The sequence below is a fragment of the Ovis canadensis genome, chromosome 4 (genome assembly GCF_042477335.2).
Source record: "Ovis canadensis isolate MfBH-ARS-UI-01 breed Bighorn chromosome 4, ARS-UI_OviCan_v2, whole genome shotgun sequence".
Classification (NCBI taxonomy): domain Eukaryota; kingdom Metazoa; phylum Chordata; class Mammalia; order Artiodactyla; family Bovidae; genus Ovis; species Ovis canadensis.
In genome coordinates, this window is record NC_091248.1 from 134,492,694 (window position 1) to 134,517,099 (window position 24,406).

Below are 24,406 nucleotides of genomic sequence, written 5' to 3' on the forward strand. Positions count from 1 at the left end.
TCATGGATCTAAAGTATTCAGAAAGAAAAAATATTCCTGAAAGTTCCAAAAAGCAAAACTTGAATCTGCTGCACTAAGGCAACCATTTACATATCATTTACATTTCAACTATTTACACAGAAGTTACACTGTATTAGGTGTCACTACTGATCTGGAGATGATTTAAAGGATGCAAGAGGCTGTGCAGAGGTTATGAGCAAACACTACGCCATTTACTAAGGAACCTGACCATCTGTGGACCTTGGTTGTGGGAGTCTTGGGACCGTCCCCTATGGAGACCGGTGGCGGGAGATGGCAGTTTGATCAAAGAACAGGAAGAACCGAGAGTGGGAAGTGAGGCTGGGAGGCCTGCGTCCATCACTGAGCCTGAAATGGGGCAGCGCGTCCATCCATGCGCTCCACGAGGGCAGCACTTCAGAAACTTGCAGTTTTGCTTTTTATAAAGCAAGTAGCACATTATCAAAGCTAATCTAAACAAATCAACAAGCAAAACAATGTACAAGAGTTTCAAATTCAAAGATTCCCATACGTCTAAATCATCTAGTCAAAATCCCAAAATCTTTGTTTTTCATCGGGGTGGGGAAGGACTTGGTAGACGGCAGGGAACTGTGCTCTCATATTTTCCAGATGAAAGTGACCGAAAAAGTCCCTTTTCTCTGAAGATTGTGCTTAGGGGCTGTAATTCACCATATAAGGGTACCAGTGATTCTCAACCTCTCACAGCCACATCCTGCTTTTCTGAGTACTAAAATTTCATTTGGAAATTAATATTATAACTTTATTTTTATTTTTTGGCTATGCGGCATGCAGGATCTAGCTCCCTGAACAGGATAGAACCCTCACCCCCTGCAGTGGAAGTATTGAGTCTCAACCACTGGACCACCAGGGAATTCCCAAACGTATTCGTTTTATGAGGAAAAAGTTGTCTATCAGATGTTAAAGCATAAAGAGGTGAAAACATACAGGATTCATGCCTCAAAGGGAATAAAGTGAGATAAGCTCTTTCTCTTCACTCCGTTCTTTGGTATGTACACATTCTTGTCAGTGAATGGGAAGAAGAGAATGAAATAAACCTTGACTTACTGGCTTCCTAAGGAAGAAGATAGACAAAGCTCCTACTAAGGGCATGTCTCCAATCAATGGTTCCAGGATCACCCGCATTGTACCATGAATCTAAATTTAAATGGGAAAACAAAACATTAATGGAAATAATTTCACAGGCCCTTATTGACTCAAAAGGAGGATGCAAGATCCTGACAGTGACTCCTGAGCATATGACTTCAGGTTTCTCTAACTTCAAAGAAATTCTGAGTTAATAAAAACTTCACAATTTTCTTTCTGAATAGAGCACAGAGCATCTGAAAATAAAATGAAACTTAAAAAAAAACCTTACCTGTATACTCTGCACACCAGCTCTACAAAAATAGCGCTTGATCTCCAGATCGATCTCACAATTCCCTACAAAACTAGCAAAGAAAAAGTTCTGATTACACTCTCTTCACAATCACAGACCCAGGCTCTACAATCTGAACACAGTGCTAGTAAAGCCACCGAAGCTGGGCTGCAACCCGCAGGCTCAGCACGGCCACACGGAGAGCGAGGCGGGCTGCAACCCGCAGGCTCAGCACGGCCACATGGAGGGCGAGGTGGGCTGCAACCCACAGGCCAGCCGGGCCACATGGAGGGCGAGGCGGGCTGCAACCCGCAGGCCAGCCGGGCCAGGGTTTCAGCACCTGGGCCGCGGCGGCTGCAGCCCCCAGGCTCAGCACGGCCACACGGAGGGCGAGGCGGGCTGCAACCCGCAGGCCAGCCGGGCCAGGATTCCAGCACCTGGGCCGCGGCAGCCACAGCCCCCAGGCTCAGCACGGCCACACGGAGGGCGAGGCAGGCTGCCTGGCCAGAGCCCTTGTTACAAATGTCACTTCTCAAAGGGCAGCTTCTGGACCAGTGTCTTGATGGAGTATAGTTTTCATTTGTCTCATAAATAACTCTGTTTGTTTAAAACATATACAAAGCTTAGGTCATATTTCATCACAAACAATGTGCCCGGGCTCCCCCACCATGAGAAACCAGCAGTGCTCAGGCCCTCAGAGACGTTACACCTGTTTGAGGTATCAGTTTTACTCAGCGACTGTCCCTTCAATCGTTAATGTGAACACCCATGAACGCTGTGTGACGCTGCATGTAAGGCTTTGCTTATCTTCTTAAAAACGTGACAGGCCCACGATGGTTTTGTGGATCCTGAATGGTTCGATGCCCGCCCTTGATTCTGGAAGTGGGCCATCCTGCTGCTGCCCTGGCGCGTCGGGAGGAACAGTGTCCCCAACAGACGGGTCCAAGCACATGAGCAGAGCACCAGCAGAAGGCATCTGGGGTGGAGCCTGCCAACAGGCGCTCTGCTGCTGTGACACTCACTGCCTATAGATTCTTCTGGTGAAGGAGCTGCACACAATCAAGGGCACATTTCGGCAGGAGGCTGCTAGTAGTCACAAGAAGCAGACATCTTTGTTAAGGATTGTAGAGTTTTTCCAGCTATGAGAAGATGAAAGAAACTGGGCTCATAAAATCTTCTCTTGAAAATACCGAACTGCTTGAAAGCCAGGCCTGCCAGTTTTCCGAGAGCACAGACGGCCTCATCCCCGGTCTCTGCTCTGAGCTCCTTCCAGGGCTGTGGAAGGGCAGCAACCACGGTGGCTGGGGACCGCGTCCTTGTAGAGGCAGGTGGCGGACGGCAGGTCTTCTCCACACACCCTAAGATGGGCTCTTGCCATGTCACATTCTCTCTCGGTCACTCCCTCCCCAGCTCTACAGGCAGCACTCTAGTTACGGTTCTTGTCTGGAACGCAGGGAAAGGTAGAAGGCAGACTGCTTCAGAGACGTAAAGACCTGAGCTGCCTAATTTGCATACGCGGCTGTGTCTGCTGAAACCACAAAAGCCAGACTGCAGTCTTCGAAATGACACCAGGTAACAGACTCATTTCAGTGTTTGCTTAACAGACGTGTGTGAAGGGCTCCCTCGGTGATGGAACGAGAGAACAAGGTTCCCACCCCCTGAAGCTCACCCTCAGCCTCGTGGACAGCCTTGCCAGGTACAGCTGACCCCAAGACAAACACGGGGCCACCTCTTTTACTCCACTCATGACAGCAGTATCTGCAGTGGTGCCAAATGTGTTGAAGACGCAGTTTTCCCATCATATTACATCATCGTAACACTCTATGTTTCTTTCTAAAATAAAGGCAATTGGTACGGACTCTGCTCATTTACTACATTAATACACTTTAGAAACTCAAAGATGACACGATAAAAAAAAAAATGACCCTTAATCAAAACAAAACCAACCCTGCTGAGCAGTGTCAGTCAGTAGCTGGCACACAGCTGGGCAGGGGCCTCACAAAGCCATAAGCAGCTTCTTGAAGGACAAAGACAAGAGCCAGAGAATCCCTTTACCACCAGGGAAGGCATTTGGCAGATCCCTAATCAATTTCTCCCAATTATTTTTTATCGTGGTAAAATATACATAATATTACCATCTCACGCATTCTGAAGTGCAAGGCGGTGGCATTAAGCTCATTCAGGCTGCTGTGCAACCATCACCACCATCATTTCCAGAACTCTCTTCATCTTGCAAAACTGAAAGTCTATGCCCATCACTCTGACTTCCATCCTCCCCTCCCCAGCAGCCTGCAGCCTGCTCTCTGTCTGTGTGGGTCTGCTCCTCAAGAGGTCTCCCACGAGGGGAATCACCACCATCTCTTTGTGATTGTCCTGCTTCATTTACAATGATGACCCCAAGGTCCGTGCACCCACCGTAGCTGGATGGACACGGCCCACTATGGGATCTCCTTCTCTGTACAGCCTGAACGATGCTCCCCTGTACACAACACAACACGCCTTCTTACCCGTCCAACAGTCAGTGAGCACGCGGGTCGCCCCCATGTCTTAGCTATCGTGAAGAAAGCGGCCGTGGGCTGAAGTACACAACTGCCCCTCTGGGAGTCTGTCTTCCGTTCCTCGGGGTCTGCACCCAGGAGTGGAAGTGCCGGGTCGTATAGTGACTGCTTCTTGTTTCTAAGGAGCGACTACTCTGTTTCTACAGCAACCATGCCCTCTGTATTCCCACCATCAGTGTGCCGGGCTTCCGATCTCTGCATGTTCTCACTCACCACTCTGGGTTCACAGCTGCAGTCTGGTGGGTGTGAGGCGCCGCCTCGCAGTGGCTTTAGCAGCGGCGTCTGCACCCCTCATGCGCTTGTGAGCACTAGTCTATCTGCCTTGGAGAAACGTCCATTCCAGTCCCTTGCTCATTTCTGAATCACATTGTTTTGTTGTTGAGTTATAGCAGTTCTTTATATATTCTGGATCTCAATCCTTTATCATATATTTGATTATATGCATATATCTGATTGCACTGATTCTTTACATTACTTCTAGTGTTGGCTTTTAACAATATTAAGTCTTCCAAACCACAAACATGAGCTGTATCTCTGTGTATTTACGTCTTCTTTAATTCTTCACATCAATGTTTCGTAGTATTCATTGCACAAGCCTTTCACCGCTTCGGTTAATTTCTAAGTATTTTATTCTTCTTGGTTCTACCGTAAATGCCGTTTTCTTAGCTCCCTTTCTGGATCTGTTTATTGTTATAGAATTTCTGCACGGATTCTGTATCTTTCTACTTTACTACTGCTCCCTCTCCAGCAACGTATGTTTTGTTTTTCTCATACCTAGTTGCTCTGGAAGAGCTTCCAGTGCCGTGCTGGACAACAGTGGTGACGGGGGCAGGGGGTCCTTGCCAAGCTCCTAAGCTCAGAGGAGGTTTCAGGTTTTCACCACTGAGCGTGCTACTTGCTGGGGACACATGCCAAGCATTCCAAGCCCAATAAACAAGCCCATCATGCTGACGTCTGTGCCCTAAATCCTTTTATCATGAAAGTGCTGGATTTCAACAAACACCTTTTCTGCATCAACCGAGATGATTAGGCGGTTTTCCCCTTCACTCTTATTAATGTGGAGTATTACATCAATCACTTACGATGAATCATTCTTACATTCTGGAAATAAATCTCATTTGGTCATGGTGTATAATCCTTTCACTATGTTGCTGAGTTCAGTTTGCGAGCATTTTCTTGAAGATTATGGCATCAGTGTTCACAAGGGATATGGGCCTGTAGTTTTCTCGTAGTGCCTTTAATTTTTTTTATTTTAACATGTTCTATGAATGGCAATTATCTAAGCTATCAGGAACTAAAACCAGAATTGGCTAAGTTTAGATCCTCAACAAGAAGCTAGTCCAATTCCATCAAACAGCAGTAAGATACGCGCTCATTATATTCTCTACTTTATGGGCATAGCTAAGTGACATCACACATCATTAACGATGACAAACACACAAACTTACCTAATCTGAAGGTCCAAAATAATCTGCCTTTTATCCACATTTTCAGTATACACCTTAACACCATTGATCCTGAGGGGCTGAAACAAAAATTGGCTTCTTTAAAACATAGGAAGGGTGAAGAACACCAACCCCGTGACACAGCAGAGCTGAGAAAACGAGCCTGGGTCCCAGGCCTGGGCAGGAACACTCTGCTTCAAGGTGCTGTCGTCTCACGCCCAGTGCGCCGGGGCCTCTGGCCCTGAGCACCCTCATCTGTGAGGCACTCAGGAGGGCCCTGCAGGCTGAGAGTGGCCCACAGGGCACGGGGCCAGCAGGCCACAGAACGCTGCCTAGCTCAGCAGGCGCCGGGGCCGGGGCCCGGCTTCTCTCCCGCCCCAGGCCCTCAGTCCTTGTCTCCCCCAGGGGACTCTGACCCGCTCCCTCCCGCACCCTTAATACCCTGTCTAAAACAGAAGTTCTTCTCATTTTATCTTTATGTCATAACTTTCTATTTTTTAATATTTTTATAAAAATGGGACTTTTTGAGTGAATCAAAAATATTAAACAATATTAAAAATTAAATTAAAAATTAAAAAATTAATTATTAAATTAATTTAATAATTAAAATTATTAAAAATTAAATTAAAAATTAAAATATTAAAAAATATTAAAATTTAATATTAAAATATTAAATTAAAATATTTTCAACAGATAATACAGGCAACAAGGTGAGAATCAAATGACTATAAAAAGAAAAGGCAGATAATAATAAATATATTTCAACATCATTTCAGAATCTTTTCTCAATTTGCTGATGTGAGACCCCTTCTAAGAAAGTTCTCAATATGACAGCTGGGCACGAAAAACTCGAGCTGAAGAACCACCGGGTCCCCACGCCCACACCAAAGGTGTGGGTGTCCTGAAGTCTGACCCCCCAAGTCGGCCCAGGAGCACACTCCGAGCCCACGCTGTCACCACCCCAGGTCGCAGGGTCCCTGCATCAGACGCCTGGGCCCCCTATTCCTAGCAGAAGTCCAAGAGCCCTGTGACACTGAGCTCTCTGACCAGGCCTGCGCTGCTCTCAACGTCCCCACCCTTCGTCAGCAGTAGGTTGGAAGCACACACACAAACATAAATGTAATTCTTTCTGGGACAAACTCAGCTGGAGCAAGAATTCCAGATGTGCACGCACGTGAGCGCGCCTGACCAAGAGACACAGCCTGTGGGCTGGAGACTGTTACTTTACAGGAGGAGAAGGGGGCGGGGCGGGGGAGGACACGCCTCCGAAAGCGTCTGCAGCTGTCAAAACACTCGCTATTCACCACCTGCCCCTCACAGAAAACCTTGCGACCCCCACTGCACATTCACGCGGCATTCCGGTTTCTAACTGTGCATTCCCACTTGTCGTGGTCCCTTTAGGGGACTGAGGGAAAGTGGAAACGAGAGGCAGTGTCCCACAGGAGTCCTGCGCCGGCCCCATGAGCTGAACAGGGACCACATCCAAAATGGCAGCGTGCTGCAGACTCAGCCAAGAGGGCAAACAGCTTGCACGACCCAGCTGGGCAGGACACACACCCCCGTCTGTGCACAAAGAAGATGGACCTCGACAAGGAAAGGCGATGGACACCTGGGAGTGTGGGCTGGGAGGGGGCCTGGGGCAGGGGCACAGCTGGGGTCACGGTCCTCTGCCCCGCTGAACCGCCGCTGGGCGGGAGCACCGGCATCAGGAAGCGGCGAGGGGAAGATGCTCGCAGGGCGGGGAAAGTGCTTGTGAGGCTCTGCACCGCGACCCCTGGCTGGCGAGTTAGGATCCTGCAGGGTCGCAGTGTAGCCAAAAATAAAAAAAAGTACTGTTGGACTCTGAACTCTTATTAGGCATAAAAACAATGTTACCTTGAAATTAATATAAAGTTATGTGTCAATTATGCCTCAATAGAAAAAGTGCTACCTTCAGCAATTGCTAGTTATTGTGAACACTGACTTAATGAAAAGGAAACTAGCTGTTATGGCGGTCCCGAGGCTTCCAGCAGTGCTGGAGTTAGCGGCCACCCTCTGCACGTAACTCGATTCCAAGAACAAAGTCCACCTTTCCCTTCACGGTGTCACTAACGCGGGGCTGCGAGCCCAGCACTGGAGCCCCGAGCTGCTGCTCTGGAGCACGGGGGTGGGGGTGGGGGCTCCTTCCCGCTTGTGTTGATCATTAGTGAGCTTCCACGGCAGCCCCCCTCCGGCAGGACAGTACGAAGGTGACTGTGATGGGAGAACGTGCGGCTGAGGGGCCCGCAGATGGACCTGGACTGACAGAGACACCCCAGCGGACGAAGGAGGCAAGGTCCCGATAGAGCAGAGACCCCGAGACAGGAGACCGGGGGAGACCTGCGCCCACAGCCAGCCTTCCAGAAACAGCTCGCTCCAGAGAACAACCTGAGGTGGCTGAGCGTTCTCTCCAGTGGCACGCAGGTAAGAGAGCCTGGGAGGAAACATACCTGCTGCCCCAGGTCCACCCTCGTGAAGCTGAAGGTGCTGAGGTGGGCGTGTGCGCCCCGCACGGCCGGCTCTATGGTTTCTCGAAACAACTTCTCTATAAACTGGCAAATAAAAGGCCACATGTGTTTTACAGTCTGGAAAAGAGAAGGAGCTCAGGTTAAACATGGCTCAGCTGGTAAAGAATCTGCCTGCAATGCAGGAGACCTGGGTTCAATCCCTGGGTTGGGAGGATCCCCTGCAGAAGGGAAAGGCTACCCACTCCAGTATTCTGGCCTGGAGAATTCCATGGACTGTATAGTCTGTGGGGTCACAAAGACTCGGACATGACTGAGCAACTTTCACTCACTCAAATAAATAGTACAGTACCTAAATCATCATGAAAAATCATGCTCGTACAGTTTACCAGAATTTTTGAAAGGCAAAAGTGGGGGGGGCGTCCTTCTTTGTTAGGCAAAAACAGCATCTAAAATTTAAAAATGTATTATGACAATAAACTATTGATTAACTGACCAGCATACTGCAGGAATCAGGTACTCTAGCTGAATGTTCTGTTTATTCACATCAGCACATTTAGTCACTACTAACAAGTCAGAAAGGGGCTTCCCCAGTGGCCCATCAGTAAACAGTCTGCCTGCAATGCAGGAGCCACAGGAGACGAGGGTTCAATCCTTGGGTTGGGAAGATCCCTTTAGAAGGGCATGGTGACTCACTCAAATATTCTTGCCTGGAGAATCCCATGGACAGAAGAGCCTGGTGGGTTACAGTCCATGGGGTCAAAGAGTTGGATGTGATTGAAGCAACTTGGTATGCACAGACAGATAATCCTGTAGCTTCAACTCAGCGCTAAAAACTTCCTAAAACTGTGTTGCTCTTAGCAAACATTGATGAGTTGTCTTTAAGGATGGACTAACTTCCAGTGATTACATTACGGGTAGTTTACATTAGTTTTTACTATACAATTCTAAGGATATATAAAATACAGAGATAAGAGAGATCTACTTCAAAGTATAAAGATTTAAAAACATAACCTTTCTAAAAAGGCTAGATTTCTTGGGAGTTATTCCCCTCTTTGTAAGAATGTTCTAAAATTTTCACTTACAACTACCATCAAAGTGAGGAGATACAGGGCCAAATGTCCAACTATGAGAGTATTGTTAGCTTTCTTATGTCAAAGACACAGTCTGCATTGCTTAGAAAGGAAAATAATGTCTCAGTTATTTTGAGAGCAGAAGCCAACGCGCTAAGTCCAAATGCGCTCACATACTGTCAACATCCAAGTCCCCAAATATGGGAAGGTGGCATCTCACCCCCGAATCCCCGCTGACATCTGGTGTTTCGTGCACTCTTCCCTTACCTTATTTAGCCATTCTGCTCTCTCAGTGTCCGGAAAATGAACCTAAGAGAAAAACACACACACGACTTAGCAACTCCTGACAACTCTAAGTAAAATCTCTCCCAGGCCAGTTGGTATTCTTATTGTATATCTACTCTGTGTCTGTGGTTCTTTCACCCCGTGCTGGGAAAGCTTCCACAGAAGCGTGTGGCCCAGGCTGTCATGTTGTAAAGACACTCTGAAACCCCTGCGCACCCCTCTGCTGGCCTCAGGGGCACTCGCAGGGCCCGAAACCTCGAGCTCATCCCTTAGCACCCCACCCTCCGGAGGCCTCCAGGCTCAGAGCCTCAGAAGCCCACCTTTCTCTTCCCCTTCTGGCCCAAAGGATCCAGCACGCAATGTTCCTTAATTGGCCCCTCTCCACAGAGTCTCCCAAGCGAGGATTATAATTACAGTTCTCCATGATGGGGCCTGTATACTGGAGAAAATAAGTGGAGGGGTAGAGAAAAAAAAAACAAACCTACTTAGAAATAGCTGAGAAAGTACTTTGTCATTAAAACAACCCCTGCAGAAAAAAGGCTAAAGCAGTTTTGAGCAGGGAGTGGTCTGAGAAATGCTTCCACGCCCCTCCAAGAAAGAACACGCTGGACACGCAAACATTCTGAAAACTGCTCTGGGGCCCCGAGACAGCCTGGAGTAGACTGGAGTGCGGCAGTTTTGTCCTGGGGACTGGGGCGGGGGGTGGGGTGGGGGGGATGGGAGTGGGGGGGGCGGGGGATGGGGGTGGGGCGGGGGGTGGGGCGGGGGATGGGGGGCGGGGGGCCTGGCACGGCCACGCCCGACGCATCTCAGTAACACATGCAGCAGGCAGTAACAGCCAAGCCCCATCCCAGCCTCCGGCTGAGCGCAGCTGCTCTGGGGTATGTGCCCAAGAAGACACTTCCTTGAGGACCAATTCCACCTCTCAGGCTTGGTCCCCGAGCACAAACCAGGGCACAGGGCCATGACCCGCCAGGTCCTGGCTGGCGAGACCACTGTTTCCACGTCTGTCGCGGCTGCACAGCCCCGCCTTCCTCGCGCCCGCACGCCTAAGACCGACCCCTTCACGCCGCAGGATGGGAAGCCTTCCATCTGCCTGAACCCCAAGGGCGGGCGGGAACGCCAGCAACAAGTTTTCTAAATTAAGTTTTAGCTTGAACCAATCCTGGAACAAAACCAAAGAGACGGCAACCTTCCAGAATTAAGGAAAAGGCTCAAGAGTTGAGGAACATGATGCTTAAGAAGCAGAGATTTAGGAAAGGATGCTGGCGACGCTGCTCCTGTCTGGAGGTCAGGTCGCTGCAGAGGAGCCATTTCTACCTGAGGGGAACCGGAGCACCAGAAGGACTGCACTTCCCCCAGAGGCAGGAGGTGTGCGGGGCTGGAGAAAGCGGAGGGCTCGCCAGACCAGCCAGACTAGGCTACAAGAGGGGTGGGGGCTGGGGGACGACGAGGGCAAGGTCTCTGCAAGGTCGTTCAGGTGAATGCTTTGGAGGAACAGCCAGTGAGGAAAGGCGGACACTGAGGGCGGGCCAAGGCACACCCCATAAACCTGCCCTTAGGGCGGCCTCTGGAGAGCAAGGCGGACAACAAGACTGAACTATAAGCTATTTTTGTGTGTTGCTCAGTCGCTCAGTCGTGTCCGGCTCTTTGTGGCCCCACAGGCTGCAGCAGAAATCTGGGCTTCCCGTCGCTCACCATCTCCCAGAGTCTGCTCAAACTCATGTCCATTGAGTCAGTGATGCCATGCAACCACTTTTGTGTAAAATGATAAGAGTAACTACCCTTTGGGCTCCCCAGGTGGTGCTGGCGGGGAAGAATCTGGCTGCCAGTGCACGTGATGCAAGAGTTGGGGGTTCGATCCCTGGGTCGGGAAGATCCCCTGGAGGAGGGCATGGCAACCCAGTCCAGTATTCTTGCCTGGAGAATCCCATGGGCAGAGAAGCCTTGCGGGCTACAGTCTACGGGGTCACAAAGAGCTGGACATGACTGAGCTACTGAGCACCAGACTGAACTACCATTTACTGAGTATAAACTGCTATCTATGCAGCAGGTGCTGCGCTAAGTTAGTCAGACACATTCCCTGAGTTGATTCTTACAACAAATCTGCAAATTGGGACTATCACTCTCGCACGTGTACAGGACCGCTCCTAGTGACAGATGGGGGTGAAAAGCAGACTGTCTGCCTGTGCTCTTGGCCCCTCTGCTACCAAGGGAAGTGGCAGGTGCATGAAGATCGCCACTCACAGAGCCTGCCGAACCCTCAAGAGAACACACCCCCTTCAAGAGCAGAACCTGAAAGTGATTTCATGCCTTAAAATGTACGAGATCCTGAGTGGTAGCCAGAAGTAGAAAATGTGTGCTTAACAGTGATTATCTAGAGTTGGACCATAAAGGCTGAGCACCGAAGAATTGATGCTTTCAAACCGTGGTGCTGGAGAAGACTCTTGAGAGTCCCTTGGACTGCGAGGAGATCCAACCAGTCCATCCTAAAGGAGATCAGTCCTGGGTGTTCACTGGAAGGACTGATGCTGAAGCTGAACCTCTGATATTCTGGCCACCTGATGCAAAGAGCTGACTCATTGGAAAAGACCTTGACACTGGGAAAGACTGAAGGCGGGAGGAGAGGAGGCTGGCAAAAGATGCGACAGCTGGATGGCATCACTGACTCCATGGACATGAGTTCAAGCAAGCTCCGGGAGATGGTGAAGGACGGGGAAGCCTGGCGTGCTGCAGTCCACGGGGTCGCAGAGAGTCGGACACAACTGAGCAACTGAGCAGCAGGAACCTACACCCCAAAAGCTGTACAAAGCCTGAAACAGCTGATGGCAAAGCACAGAAACCAGACAGCAGCTCACAGTAAAACACCGCTACCACACCTAGTGTTCCACCCAAGACTCAGAGCAGAGCAGTTCAAGACTGGTATTACTTATTCAAACCTGCCACAGGAAAGCGCTAGTGTCCATGAACACGCAACAATAATGAAGAAGTAACGACAAAATTCCATGTGCATCCATCCACCCTGTGAACCAGCAATCCCATCTCTCAGAATCTGGCCTAGGAAATTGATGCATATGCAGCACGCCGGGAGCGGCCACCACCGCCCTGAGCGGCCGGGGGGGACAGGCGTGCCCACGCGCGAGGGCTGCGCAGCTACTGGAGCACGGAGCAGCCCCAGGCGGGGGCTGCCAGAGCTGCTGGAGCACTTCGGTGGAGTACCTGCCAAGATTTGTTTTCAGTGAAAATACAGAGAAAAGCAGCTACAACTGGCTACCATTCATTCGGGGGGGTGGGGTGGAGGGAGGAGGTGTATATAATAAAGTTTTAAAATAAAAATTAACAAAAACTTACAAACACAGTTCTCAAGGAAGGGCACAAGAGAGGAGAGACGAGAGCAGGGGAAGGGCCCCAGGTGGAAGTGAGCTCCCCGGTCCTGCTCCCGTCTGGGTCTGGGGCAGGCCAGCCGTCCCACAGTCACCGCACAGACAGGCCTTGCGGTTCACCAGCAGGGGCGGGGCACGTCCTCAGCTCCCGCCTCCCCGTCCAACTCTTCAAATCCTCAAGACACTTACATGGCTCCTTTCTACTTTCCCAGGGTCGGAGAACTCCTTCACAGACCAAAGGAGGGACTTCATTTACCAACTGGGCCCTTGTCAGCCCCTCTGTCTTCCTGTCAGTTCAGTTCAGTCACTCAGTCGTGTCCGATTCTTTGTGATCCCATGGACTGCAGCATGCCAGGCCTCCCTGTCCATCACCAACTCCCGGAGCCTGCTCAAACTCATGTCCATCAAGCTGGTGATGCCATCCAACCATCTCATCCTCTGTTGTCCCCTTCTCCTCCTGCCTTCAATCTTTCCCAGCATCAGGGTCTTTTCCATTCAGCAGCTCTTCGCATGAGGTGGCCAAAGTACTGGAGTTTTTCAGCTTCAGCATCAGTCCTTCCAATGAACACCCAGGACTGGTTGGATCTCCTTGCAGTCCAAGGGACTTTCAAGAGTCTTCTCCAACACCACAGCTCAAAAGCATCAATTCTTCAGCACTCAGCTTTCTTTATAGTCCAACTCTCACATCCATACATGACTACTGGAAAAAGCGTTAACTTTGATTACACGGACCTTTGTCAGTAAACAATGTCTCTGCTTTTTAATACACTGTCTAGGTTTGTCACAGTTTCTCTTCCAAGGAGCCAGTCAGTGCAGTCGGCCAAATTCACCTGTGCAAATGTCATTCAATGAACTTCTACTCTCAATGAAAGCAGTTTAAGAAATTACTATGTTTGGTAATAACGTATTGCCAAACTTTCCAATTAATGAAAATGTACTAGAGGTCACACATTCTTAGAAACACTGGTATGTTTCTCTGTACATATAAACATATACTTTTGTATATGTTACACATGCTTATAAGTGTACAGAAAAACTCTGCAAAAATAACATATCAAACTAGTGGAACAAGAAGCGGAATGACGCTTTTACATTTTCCTCTATTTCTACACATAAACTACTTTTCTAGTTATTAGTCTAACTTAAGATTAAAACCAAGACTTTTCTAACACAGAAAGTAGTATTTTATATAATAAGTAACTCAAACTGTGTAACAAGAGTTTTCATAAATTGATTTTGAACATATTGATTATATCAGCAAGAATACTTGGAAACAAGACTTTCTTATAATACAAGTAACCTACTCTAAATCTGATTTGAAAAAAAAATTTTTTCTGAATCCTCAAGTTTTAAAGCTAAAGTTTAACTACGTTGAAACAAGCACCTTAATGATCAAATACAATAATTACTCCTGCAAAACTATTCAAAAATATAATATCTGCCTTCTCTAACATAACATGATTTCTTCAAGTTCACTGATATTCCTCAAGCCATTCCTGCTAACAAACCACCAGCTCCTATGTATCCTGCCACACACCTCAGGCAAAACACACCAGTCCCTTGAGTCACCTACACCTAATAAGAGACTTCTCTACTCACCACCATGCACCAGGAAGAGTACAGTTCACCTGGTGTAAATTCTGATTCTGTTACTGCATTTTCATCACTGTGATATTCCTTAGTCAGCTCAGTCGCTCAGTCGTGTCCGACTCTTGCGACCCCATGAATCGCAGCACGCCAGGCCTCCCTGTCCATCACCATCTCCCGGAGTTCACTCAGATTCACATCCATCGAGTCCGTGATGCCATCCAGCCATCTCATCCTCTGTCGTCCACTTCTCCACCTGCCCCCAATTCCTCCCAGCATCAGAGTCTTTCCAACGAGTCAACTCTTCGCATCAGGTGGCCAAAGTACTGGAGCTTCAGCTTTAGCATCATTCCTTCCAAAGAAATCCCAGGGTTGATCTCCTTCAGAATGGACTGGTTGGATCTCCTTGCAGTCCAAGGGACTCTCAAGAGTCTTTTCCAACACCACAGTTCAAAAGCATCAATTCTTCGGCACTCAGCCTTCTTCACAGTCCAACTCTCACATCCATACATGACCACTGGAAAAACCATACCCTTGACTAGACGAACCTAAGTCGGCAAAGTAATGTCTCTGCTTTTGAATACGCTATCTAGGTTGGTCATAACTTTTCTTCCAAAGAGTAAGCGTCTTTTAATTTCATGGCTGCAGTCACCATCTACAGTGATTTTGGAGCCCCCCAAAATAAAGTCTGACACTGCTTCCACTGTTTCCCATCTATTTCCCATCAAGTGATGGGACCAGATGCTATTCCTTAATCTACCGGAAATGTACAGATAGTTCTTTTAGAAAAACAGGTTGAAGAAGACGCTTTTAAGTTAGCTGGGTCTTGCGCTGTGTGCAGGGCCAGGGACATAATGTAGAACTGGGTGTGGGCATGTCCTTGGGAGGCTCGCACTGGCGAGGACAGGTGTGCCCACCAGCCTAGGAGGGAAGCACAGTGCGGGCTGGGGAGGGTCTGACGCTGCCTCTGAGAGTCCGTGAGAGAGACTCAGGAAGAGAGCGCGTGACATGGCGTGGATGGGTAGCTGGGGTCTGCCATGCGAAGAAAGAGAGCATTCTGAGCAAAAATAATGGAGCATGATTTACTCTGGCTGGACCAAGAGAACGGAAGCACGGTAGGAGCTGAAGCTGGAAAATCAGGTCTGGACCCACCCGATGTGCCTTCTGCGCCACACAGAGAGGAGTGTGGGTTTTGTTCTACTGGCAGTGGGTCAACCTGGGGCTTTTTAGGAGGAAAATTACATAAGATTAATATTTGAGGAACTCTATTCTGTAACTACCAGAGGAGAGGGCAGAGAAACCATCTGCACAAGTAAGTTTTCAAGGCAAGAGAACAGGCTTACATCACTAAAGTTTATATAAGAAGAATCTGAAAATCAAGCCATCTCTTAGTAGAGAATCCCAAGACATTCAACAATTCTATGGTTTTTGATTTATAAGAGATTGTTTCAAAGTGCCAAAGAAAAAGAGTAATTCAAAATTGAAGAAAGGAAACCTGTTACCACATTTTAATTCTGTTTACTAAGTAAAAAATCTGCTTCTCACTAATACATACTCACAGACATTTGTTTATATTCCACAAAACAATATAAAGTAGCAAAAAACTCAGAGAGATAGGTAAAGATATACAGGGAAAATAGAAAATGTGTCCCCAAAGCATTGAAGAATAATGAACACATGTCATTTGGTTCTAAATCATTTTTAAAAATCCAAAGAAGAAGAAGAAAATCTACTCAAATCTCTATACGTCTAATTATGAAATATGTTTTCACATTTATTATTCATAGTATCTTTACAAACTAGAAATAACCACTGTAGGAGCACTGAAATTCTGACTTTACTTAAGAGTTGACACTAAGAAATCTCTTTAATCTTTTCTTCAAAAAGAACAAAGGCATATTTTTGATTCTAATGTGATGTTGATAGTATCAAAGCTGCTTGCTTAGGGAAAATAAATCCAAGACACAACACTGACTGTATGCCAGAACCCTGCAAACAATGCCTTTTTTTAGTCCTCACAACAACCTTGTCAGCAGTCCATGTACCACCTAACAGATGAGGAAACACAGTCTCTCCAGGGATAATCTCTTCAAAGTCCCGAGGAAACAAGTGAGTTAGAGGGAAGAGGCCCAGACCCCAATGACTGTAAAGTCCTCCCTGAAGCATAAAGGATGGAACCAGTTTACACACAGCTGACATCTTCTACTTAAATCCTGTTTCCCCCATTTCTGAACATGAGATAATGTTTGGAACTGAAGCTAAACAGAGGACTCTCTTCTGGGAGACGCTGCTGATGGTCAGCACTCATGCAGACATCTCTGTTCAGCCCAAGACAACCACACAGCGCGGCCGCAGGGAACCCTACTGAAACCCCAAGAGCACACTTAGCACTGAAACTGCAGTAGAAAGTAACTCACTCCTTTATGTAAACATCTAAAAGAAGGCAGTCAACGTCTGGCGCCGGGAGCCAGTCGCTGGACTGGTTTCCCCCGTGTCTCTCTCTTTTTCCTCTTTAACTTCAGGCTGAATTTCCACCTGGGGCGCGGAGGCTCACCAAGTCTACTTACTTGCCCTGGCTGTTAAGATTCGAGCAAAAGGGAGCCTAAGGCGAGGCACCCTTAGATATTCAAGCGGGCGCCGGTGGCCCAACGTAGATGGTGCAAATTCCTTGTCTGGAATTTTACTGGTCTTCCGCGGAATCCAAGCTATTCAGCCCTCTTCCTCCACTTAATTTTTTTACTACACTATTTCTTCCTAATCTAATCTTATATTAATGAATAAGCAAGTCTTTCCTCGCCAACGCCGTCCACCCTTCGAATTCCCTGGATCCACCGGGGCCGGACCGCGGCAGTCTGGGAAATCGAAGTAAAGATGGCCTATCCAAGCTACACCAGAGGCATTACTGATTAACATCTTTAAGTAAGATACAAAAGATAATGGATAAAATGATCAATTTAGAAATGAAATGTCATTGAACTTCAAACAGTAAACTGGCCAATCAAGCCAGGACTGCCTGGAGAAACCAGGATCTGGGAGATGTCAATGGTGGGGAAAGACAGACAACAGTCCAAGAGAAGGTCAGAAACCGTTCTCCCTCTCTGGACCCCGGGTCAATCAGACACCTACCGGTCTCTATGCCAGTGCTTTCAGAACACCGCCTGTGACTGGCCTGCTGCAATGAACTGGGGGCACTGGGAGCGTCTGTATGAGGCCTGGAGAAAAGTCCCTCAAAACCTCTTTATGCAATGTAATTATGATGGGAAAAGAGCATCAGAGACACTAACAAGCAGACACTGGCGAGAACTTCCAAATAAGAGGGTCTGAACAAGGTTTAAACGGCACCGCATCCTGCAGGCCCCCGCCAGCTCCTTCCAGCACTGCAGAGGGGGACTCTGAGCATCCTCAAGACTGGCTGGGGAGCGTGTCAGGAGAAAATGGCTCAGACGCAAATCGGCATCAGCTACATGTGTGGCCTCTAATTTTTTTATATTAGAACTTCTTTACCCATTTTGCATGGGTTTTTAAACCATCTCTGTCTTTAAAGCCTCACAATTCCCAGTTCCAATCTGCTGCCTCCCATCTTCTCCAGAGATTCAGTGTGCATGGAAATTGGAAAAACAGGGTCAAGAAATCTTAATGATATTTTTTTCTAAATATTGGGACACTTTCTTCTAATGGCTACTTCTATAAAGAATACAGTATTCAAGGCTAAAAATGTGGGGGAAGAATGTCTCTCAGAACCTCTGTCAAATGGTAGCAGCAGGCCAAAATACTCCTCTGGAGGGTAAGAAAATAATTCGGTTCATCTATGTCTAGTGCACAATCGATCCACAGCCCCACAGTAAATACAGCCTTGATATTTCCAGCACCCACAGCCACTACTCCTTGGCTGGTCTGATCAGCTCTGTGCAGACTTTGACTGCTCACCACTACCTGTCTTTGCAGATCAGGACACAGTGACATGAAACTGGGAAAGCTGGGCGTGGGGAATCTCCCGGGGGTCCAGTGGTTAGGGCTCTGCGCTTCCACTGCAGGGGCCACGGGCTCACTCCCCGGGCAGGGAACTGGAGTCTCATGTGCCACACAGCATGGCCAAAAGGAAAAGAAAGCAAGGTCTATCTCAGCATGATTTCCACAATCAGGAAAGCTGCCCAAGCTATGTGAAAACCAGCCCTTACTTCTGATTCACTAAAGAGAGCGTCACTGTGAGGCCCCTATAATCTCATATATCTGCTGTGTTAGACACACTATTTATCTATCCATTTAATTTTGAAGGGGACTTAAATTTCATTGCATGCATAGAATGATTAAGGGGATTTAAGCCAGGACTCAGAATCAATGGCTGGGTCAAAACAGGGATAGAAGAAAACAAGCAAAACCAAAAAAAACCAACGGGGAGGCATCATAGCTTCCACCCAGGAGAATAATCAGACATCCCCCTTCATCAAAACACTAATGCTGAGAGGGTTAATGCCTTACATACAGATGCATGTTTGTGATATTTTTCAAAGACTTGAAGCATATTTTAATAAAATTCTAAAGTCATGGACATATTCTTTCCGTAAATGCTAAAAAGAAAAAAAAAAACTTACACAGGAAATTACTTGACAATCTTGGTTTAAAGTTGAGGTTTTGGCATGAGATATATCTCACAAATTAAAACGAGTCCAACAACAGGAAACATGTCTCCTCATCTCCTTTGCTAAAACACATAAGACAATATGGTTGTTTTCTATTTTAAATTCAAATCGAGAACTACCATTCAAATTTACAAGCTTACATCTTGACTGGAATGGACAAGAAGATAGAGAGGTAATTACTGCGCTGAATTAACTGGACACATTCTCTACTAAGTGGAATCGACCCAGCTTTGTTCTGTTACAAAAATGAAAAGGAAAGGGAAAGAAGGGAGGGAAAGAGGAAGGGAAGAAAGAACCTATGGGACCATGATGTTGTGATGCTGGGGTTAAACTTACAGATGACAGAACGGACAGGTACACCAAACATCCACATGGAATCAGAAGTCACCTTATGTTTGAAATTTTACTATAAATTTTTCATTTTCAAGAAATAGGCTTAGTACCATGCAATATTTATTAAATTTTTAAATACTCTTTAAGGAGAAAAAGCAACTCTGTAATTAAACATTAACATAGAGTGACTTTCAGCAGTATTTCAATTCTGTAGATATCTACATAATTATCCTGGGGGAAAACTACCATTGTAATAAGTGTAGCAAAATCTTGGAGCTCTGAGAAATTATGCTGGAAAAATGTGTGGGAGTTTTTTTTAGGGGGAGAGGTGTTTGTTTTGCTTTTGTTTTTTCAAATGCAAATTCAGAAAAGCCATGAATGAATCTTTTGATTTACAGTAAAGAAATATATATTTCTAAAACCTTAATTTCATTCTCTCACACTGACACAAATATCTCAAAAGTTATGAGAATGAAGTCAGAGAAATTTATGAACCTAAAATCTTATTGTTTTCTCCTTTTAATCCTTTATTTGTATGGGATGTAGGAACAATAGAGAATCAAGCACCTGAAAACCCTGAGACTTTTTCCTGAATATAATCATTTATCTTTATCGGATGTTTGAGATGAAAGTTCCAGTACATCCCTCAGTGCTTGTCTATAATTAACTGTGATCATGGAATACAGAAATACCTAAAAACAAAAATAAAAAAGAAACCCTTCAGTTTTGGTGTTACAGTGATAACCCAGGGAGAAATACTATAGCTTACCTTATCATTCTTTGTTTTCCATACAAGAATCTCAGGGGGGAAAAAAAAATAAGAAGAAATCTCAGGGGAAAACACTACAAAAATTTTTATATATCTCTTGATCAAATCCCAAACTCTGTGCAATTTTCCCTAGAAAAACCCACTAGTTTCTTCACTATAAATGCATAATTATATAGACGCCAGTAACTGGATCATAAGATCACTCTCAATTTTTTCCTTTTGAAATAATTACAGATATTGCAAAAGAGCAATATTACAAAAGAAAGTCGCTGTGTGCACGGCGCCCAGGCTTCCCAGTGGCCACATATCATACAACCAAAGTGCACCACAAGGGGGGATGGACGGGTGTCTCTGTTTATCTCCGTTTACCTATCAACCATCAGCACCATATCCATCAGTCATCAACCATCAGCACCGTATCCATCAGTCATCAACCCCTCACCATCGTGTCTATCAATCACCAACCCATCAGCATCGTATCTATCAATCATCAACCCCTCACCATGGTATCTATCAATCACATCACCTCTCTCATTTTCGACCACCTATCTACCGACCTCTATCATCTATCACATGGGCTGTCCAAGCCACAAGGACCGCACAGTGTCTGATTCCACAGGCATGGACATCCAGAAAAGGGAGGCCTTGAGACAGAAGGGAGACTAGCTATTGCCTGAGGCTGGCATAAGGAATGCAGAGGGAGTGGAGAGTGAGTGCCCGTGCTTAAGGACAAAAACATTCTAAAATTAGATTTTGATGATGGTTACACAATGCAAAGGAATACGTCAAGGCTGTATATTGTCACCCTGCTTATTTAACTTCCATGCAGAGTACATCACAAGAAACGCTGGACTGGAAGAAACACAGGCTGGAATCAAGATTGCCGGGAGAGATATCAATAACCTCAGATATGCAGATGACACCACCTTTATGGCAGAAAGTGAAGAGGAACTAAAAACCCTCTTGATGAAAGTGAAAGAGGAGAGTGAAAAAGTTGGCTTAAAGCTCAACATTCAGAAAACGAAGATCATGGCATCCGGTCCCATCACTCCATGGGATATAGATGGGGAAACAGTAGAAACAGTGTCAGACTTTATTTTTGGGGGCTCCAAAATCACTGCAGATGGTGACTGCAGCCATGAAATTAAAAGACACTTACTCCTTGGAAGAAAAGTTATGACCAACCCAGATAGCATATTCTAAAGCAGAGACATTACTTTGCTGACTAAGGTCCATCTAGTCAAGGCTATGGTTTTTCCTGTGGTCATGTATGGATGTGAGAGTTGGACTGTGAAGAAGGCTGAGCGCCGAAGAATTGATGCTGTTGAACTGTGGTGTTGGAGAAGACTCTTGAGAGTCCCTTGGACTGCAAGGAGATCCAACCAGTCCATTCTGAAGGAGATCAGCCCTGGGATTTCCTTGGAAGGAATGATGCTAAAGCTGAAACTCCAGTACTTTGGCCACCTCATGCGAAGAGCTGACTCATTGGAAAAGACTCTGATGCTGGGAGGGAGTGGGGGCAGGAGGAGAAGGGGACGACAGAGGATGAGATGGCTGGATGGCGTCACTGACTAGAGGGACATGAATTTGGGTGAACTCCGGGAGTTAGTGATGGACAGGGAGGCCTGGCGTGCTGCGATTCATGGGGTTGCAAAGAGTCGGACACGACTGAGAGACTGAACTGAGCTGAACTGACACAATCTTGTGAATATAACAAAAAACTGAACCATATATAGCTGACTCCTGAACAGCTTAGGGGTTAGAGGAGCTGACCCTCTGCCCAGCCAAAAATCTGCATATAATTTACAGTCAGTGCTCCGAATCCTCAGTTCCAATGGACCGTGGATCACGCAGTATTGCGTACTCATGCGGATCAAATATTTCCCCAAATAACAGCAAAACCAAATAAGTGACTGCAGAGTCCCAAGGCAGACCAGTGGCTTGACTCAGAGCTGTCAGTGGATTAGCCAGTAAATGAGGACATGCTGGTGATGGTCTGGCCTTAAAGGACCCCTGGTCCACTCACTGGTGAAGGAAGAGCAGAGTCACACCACTGGGGCTCCCAGACGATTCCTGAAGTTAAAACCTGCTTATACACCAGAAGCAAAACACTTCCTAAAGCCATAAAACTATGAAAATAAACTGCGTTGTCATACAATCCACTGTGTATATACAACAACCAAGGCTTGCCCTTCCTGACGGCCAGCTGCTCCTCCCCTCAGCACCTCTCGCTTCCTCCTCAGCGCGCTAATGCCTGCTGCCTACCTGAAAGCAGCCTCTCCCCTGTCTGCACTGCCCTGCTCGCCGCTGCCCTCCCTGAAGGCCCGACTCCTGGCCCGTTTGCTGTTTTATCTCTAAGGCCGTGCAGGAACCTGACAGGTGAACCACTGTGCTTCCTCCCCACTCGGCAGGCGAAGAATCTGAGTTCCAGAAAGCGGGCGCTAGCCAGAGGCACGGAGCACAGATGGGCATGCCGAGGCTGGCCTCCGACGCAGCCCCAGCGCCAGGCCGGGTCCTGGGGTCCCCGAGGCAGTGCCAGGCCAAACTGTTCCAGGGGCAGGTTCTCGGCCCCTCCTTACACAGGAGGGGCTCTAGTGAAAAGTTCTAAAATCCATTTTTCAGAACTCTTCTCTCCATTATTTATAATAGTCCCAGTGTTTTCAGGATGTCTGTCCTGAAGCTACAAAGTATACAATGCAAGTAACAGTACTCACCACTCATAAAGATATAAGTCCACTAAATGGTCAAGCTCAACAGGTATTTCCAAGAGTTTACCAGACCTGCTAGGTGGCATTTCACAGGTAAAATAAGTGAAGCCCTGACTGTAATTTTTCTACAGCTGTTTACGTCAAGCCTCACTGCTTAAAATTTACCTCACACCTTGGGCAGTATTTTCCTGAAAACAACAATTACAACAAACCCCCAAAACCATGAAACCCACCTAAATTTAAAATATTTACCCAGAGAAATATTTTGAAACAAATTACACATCTAAAACTCAACCTCCGCCCTCTTTCTTCTAAACCTATCTCCCAACGGAAAGTACCTGTTCTCCCATCTTTCACATGGAATTATACTGGAGTTCAAATCTATTTTTTCCCTAAAAATAACACTGGCTTCCAGATATAATGATCAGAGCACCGTGCAGGAGCCCATCTGCTGAGAACATGAGAAACCCAGCAGAGACCAGAGTACACGGCTGCCTGAGGTCACAGGGCACTCACGGCGCGAAGGACGGGGACACAGGGCAGCAGGCACGCGGGGCAGCGAGGCAGCACTCTGTGGCGCCTGTCCCCCACCGCTGTGGCACCAGGGGCTGAGAAACCCAGAGGAGCGCAGCTGAGAAGCCAGAGGAGCCGACAGAAACCTCACCAGACCAGGGAGAGGGAACTGGAGTTCAGGTCGGCTGAGCGACACTGGGGGCCCAGACCCTGGGTGGGGAGGTGCTGGGGTGGGGAGGAGAGGCCAACTAAGCTTCCCTTCAGGCATCTGCCAAACTCCTGAGCTGCTGAGGGCAAGCAGCTAGCCTAGAAAAAGCAAACTAGAGCTTTTGGCAGGTGTCCTGCACTGAGAAAGCACAGCCTGGACTCTGACAGGGAATGGAGGGGCCCGGTCAACAGGGCAGGTCCTCTGCTGTTACAGCCTCCACTGTGCGGAGCCCGGAGCCCGGCGCCCGGCGCACAGGTGGGTCCAGACCAGAGAGCACTCTCCCCTGTCCCCGCCCTCGGCCACCTCCAGCCTGCTGGGCTACAGCGTCTGCTCCCCCTGCCTTTAGCGACTGAGGTGCAGATCTCCGGAGGAGGGGAGCGAAGATGGCTCGGGGCAGTGGCAGGGCTGGCACACGTCCGCAGCCAGTTCCCAGTACTGCGGCTGCCAGGGCACACTGGCCCAGCACAGCCGCTTCACGCTGCGAGACCACCCCGCTCTGTGAAGCGGGGAGGAAGCGCGTGTGGGAAGGTGCATCAGTCATTGGAGAATGCAGATCTATCCAAGGCGACATTCCAGGTCACACTCTAGGAGGACTTCCAATCAAAACACAAAATGATACGTGTTTGCAGGCAGGTGCAGGAATTAGAACCTTCTTGCATTGCTGGTGAGACTATAAAATATTCCCACCATTATGGGACGCAGTTTAGCAGCTCCTCCAAAAGTTAAACCCATCAATTCTACTTCTAGGTGTATACCCTCCAAAACAGAACACAAGTATTCAAACAAAAATGTGAACATCAATGTTCAGGACACAACTCATAATAGCCAAAAGACAGAAACCACCCAAAAAGTTCTTCAAAGGATGAAAGGATAAACAAAGTGGGGCATACCTGTACAATGGAACACTATTCAGCCATAAAATAAGCAGCATGCTGTCGGACAAGATCTTAGAAATGTTACACTAAGTGAAAGACACAGAAGTTCAATATTGTATGCTTCCATCTATATGGAACATTAAGAAAAGGTAA

General features: G+C 47.3%; 1 protein-coding gene across 6 annotated transcripts in view; it reads right to left on the bottom strand.

Annotated features, from left to right (window-relative positions):
• The window catches only part of ESYT2 (extended synaptotagmin 2), an 85,272-nt gene that overhangs the window by 38,498 nt on the left and 22,368 nt on the right, over window positions 1-24,406 (bottom strand). For 2 of the 6 annotated variants that reach the window (XM_069587267.1, XM_069587266.1), the window contains exons 1-6: window positions 9,558-10,872; window positions 9,220-9,261; window positions 7,865-7,999; window positions 5,400-5,476; window positions 1,394-1,466; window positions 1,084-1,173 (exon numbers count right to left, since the gene is read on the bottom strand). In XM_069587267.1, the coding sequence (XP_069443368.1) occupies window positions 1,084-1,173; window positions 1,394-1,466; window positions 5,400-5,476; window positions 7,865-7,987 (363 nt within the window). In that variant the 5' untranslated portion in view covers window positions 7,988-7,999; window positions 9,220-9,261; window positions 9,558-10,872. Of the gene's footprint in view, window positions 1-1,083; window positions 1,174-1,393; window positions 1,467-5,399; window positions 5,477-7,864; window positions 8,000-9,219; window positions 9,262-9,557; window positions 10,873-12,809; window positions 13,318-24,406 lie in introns of those variants that run through there. The other 4 variants (XM_069587263.1, XM_069587262.1, XM_069587265.1 and 1 more) reach the window with 3 other exon arrangements.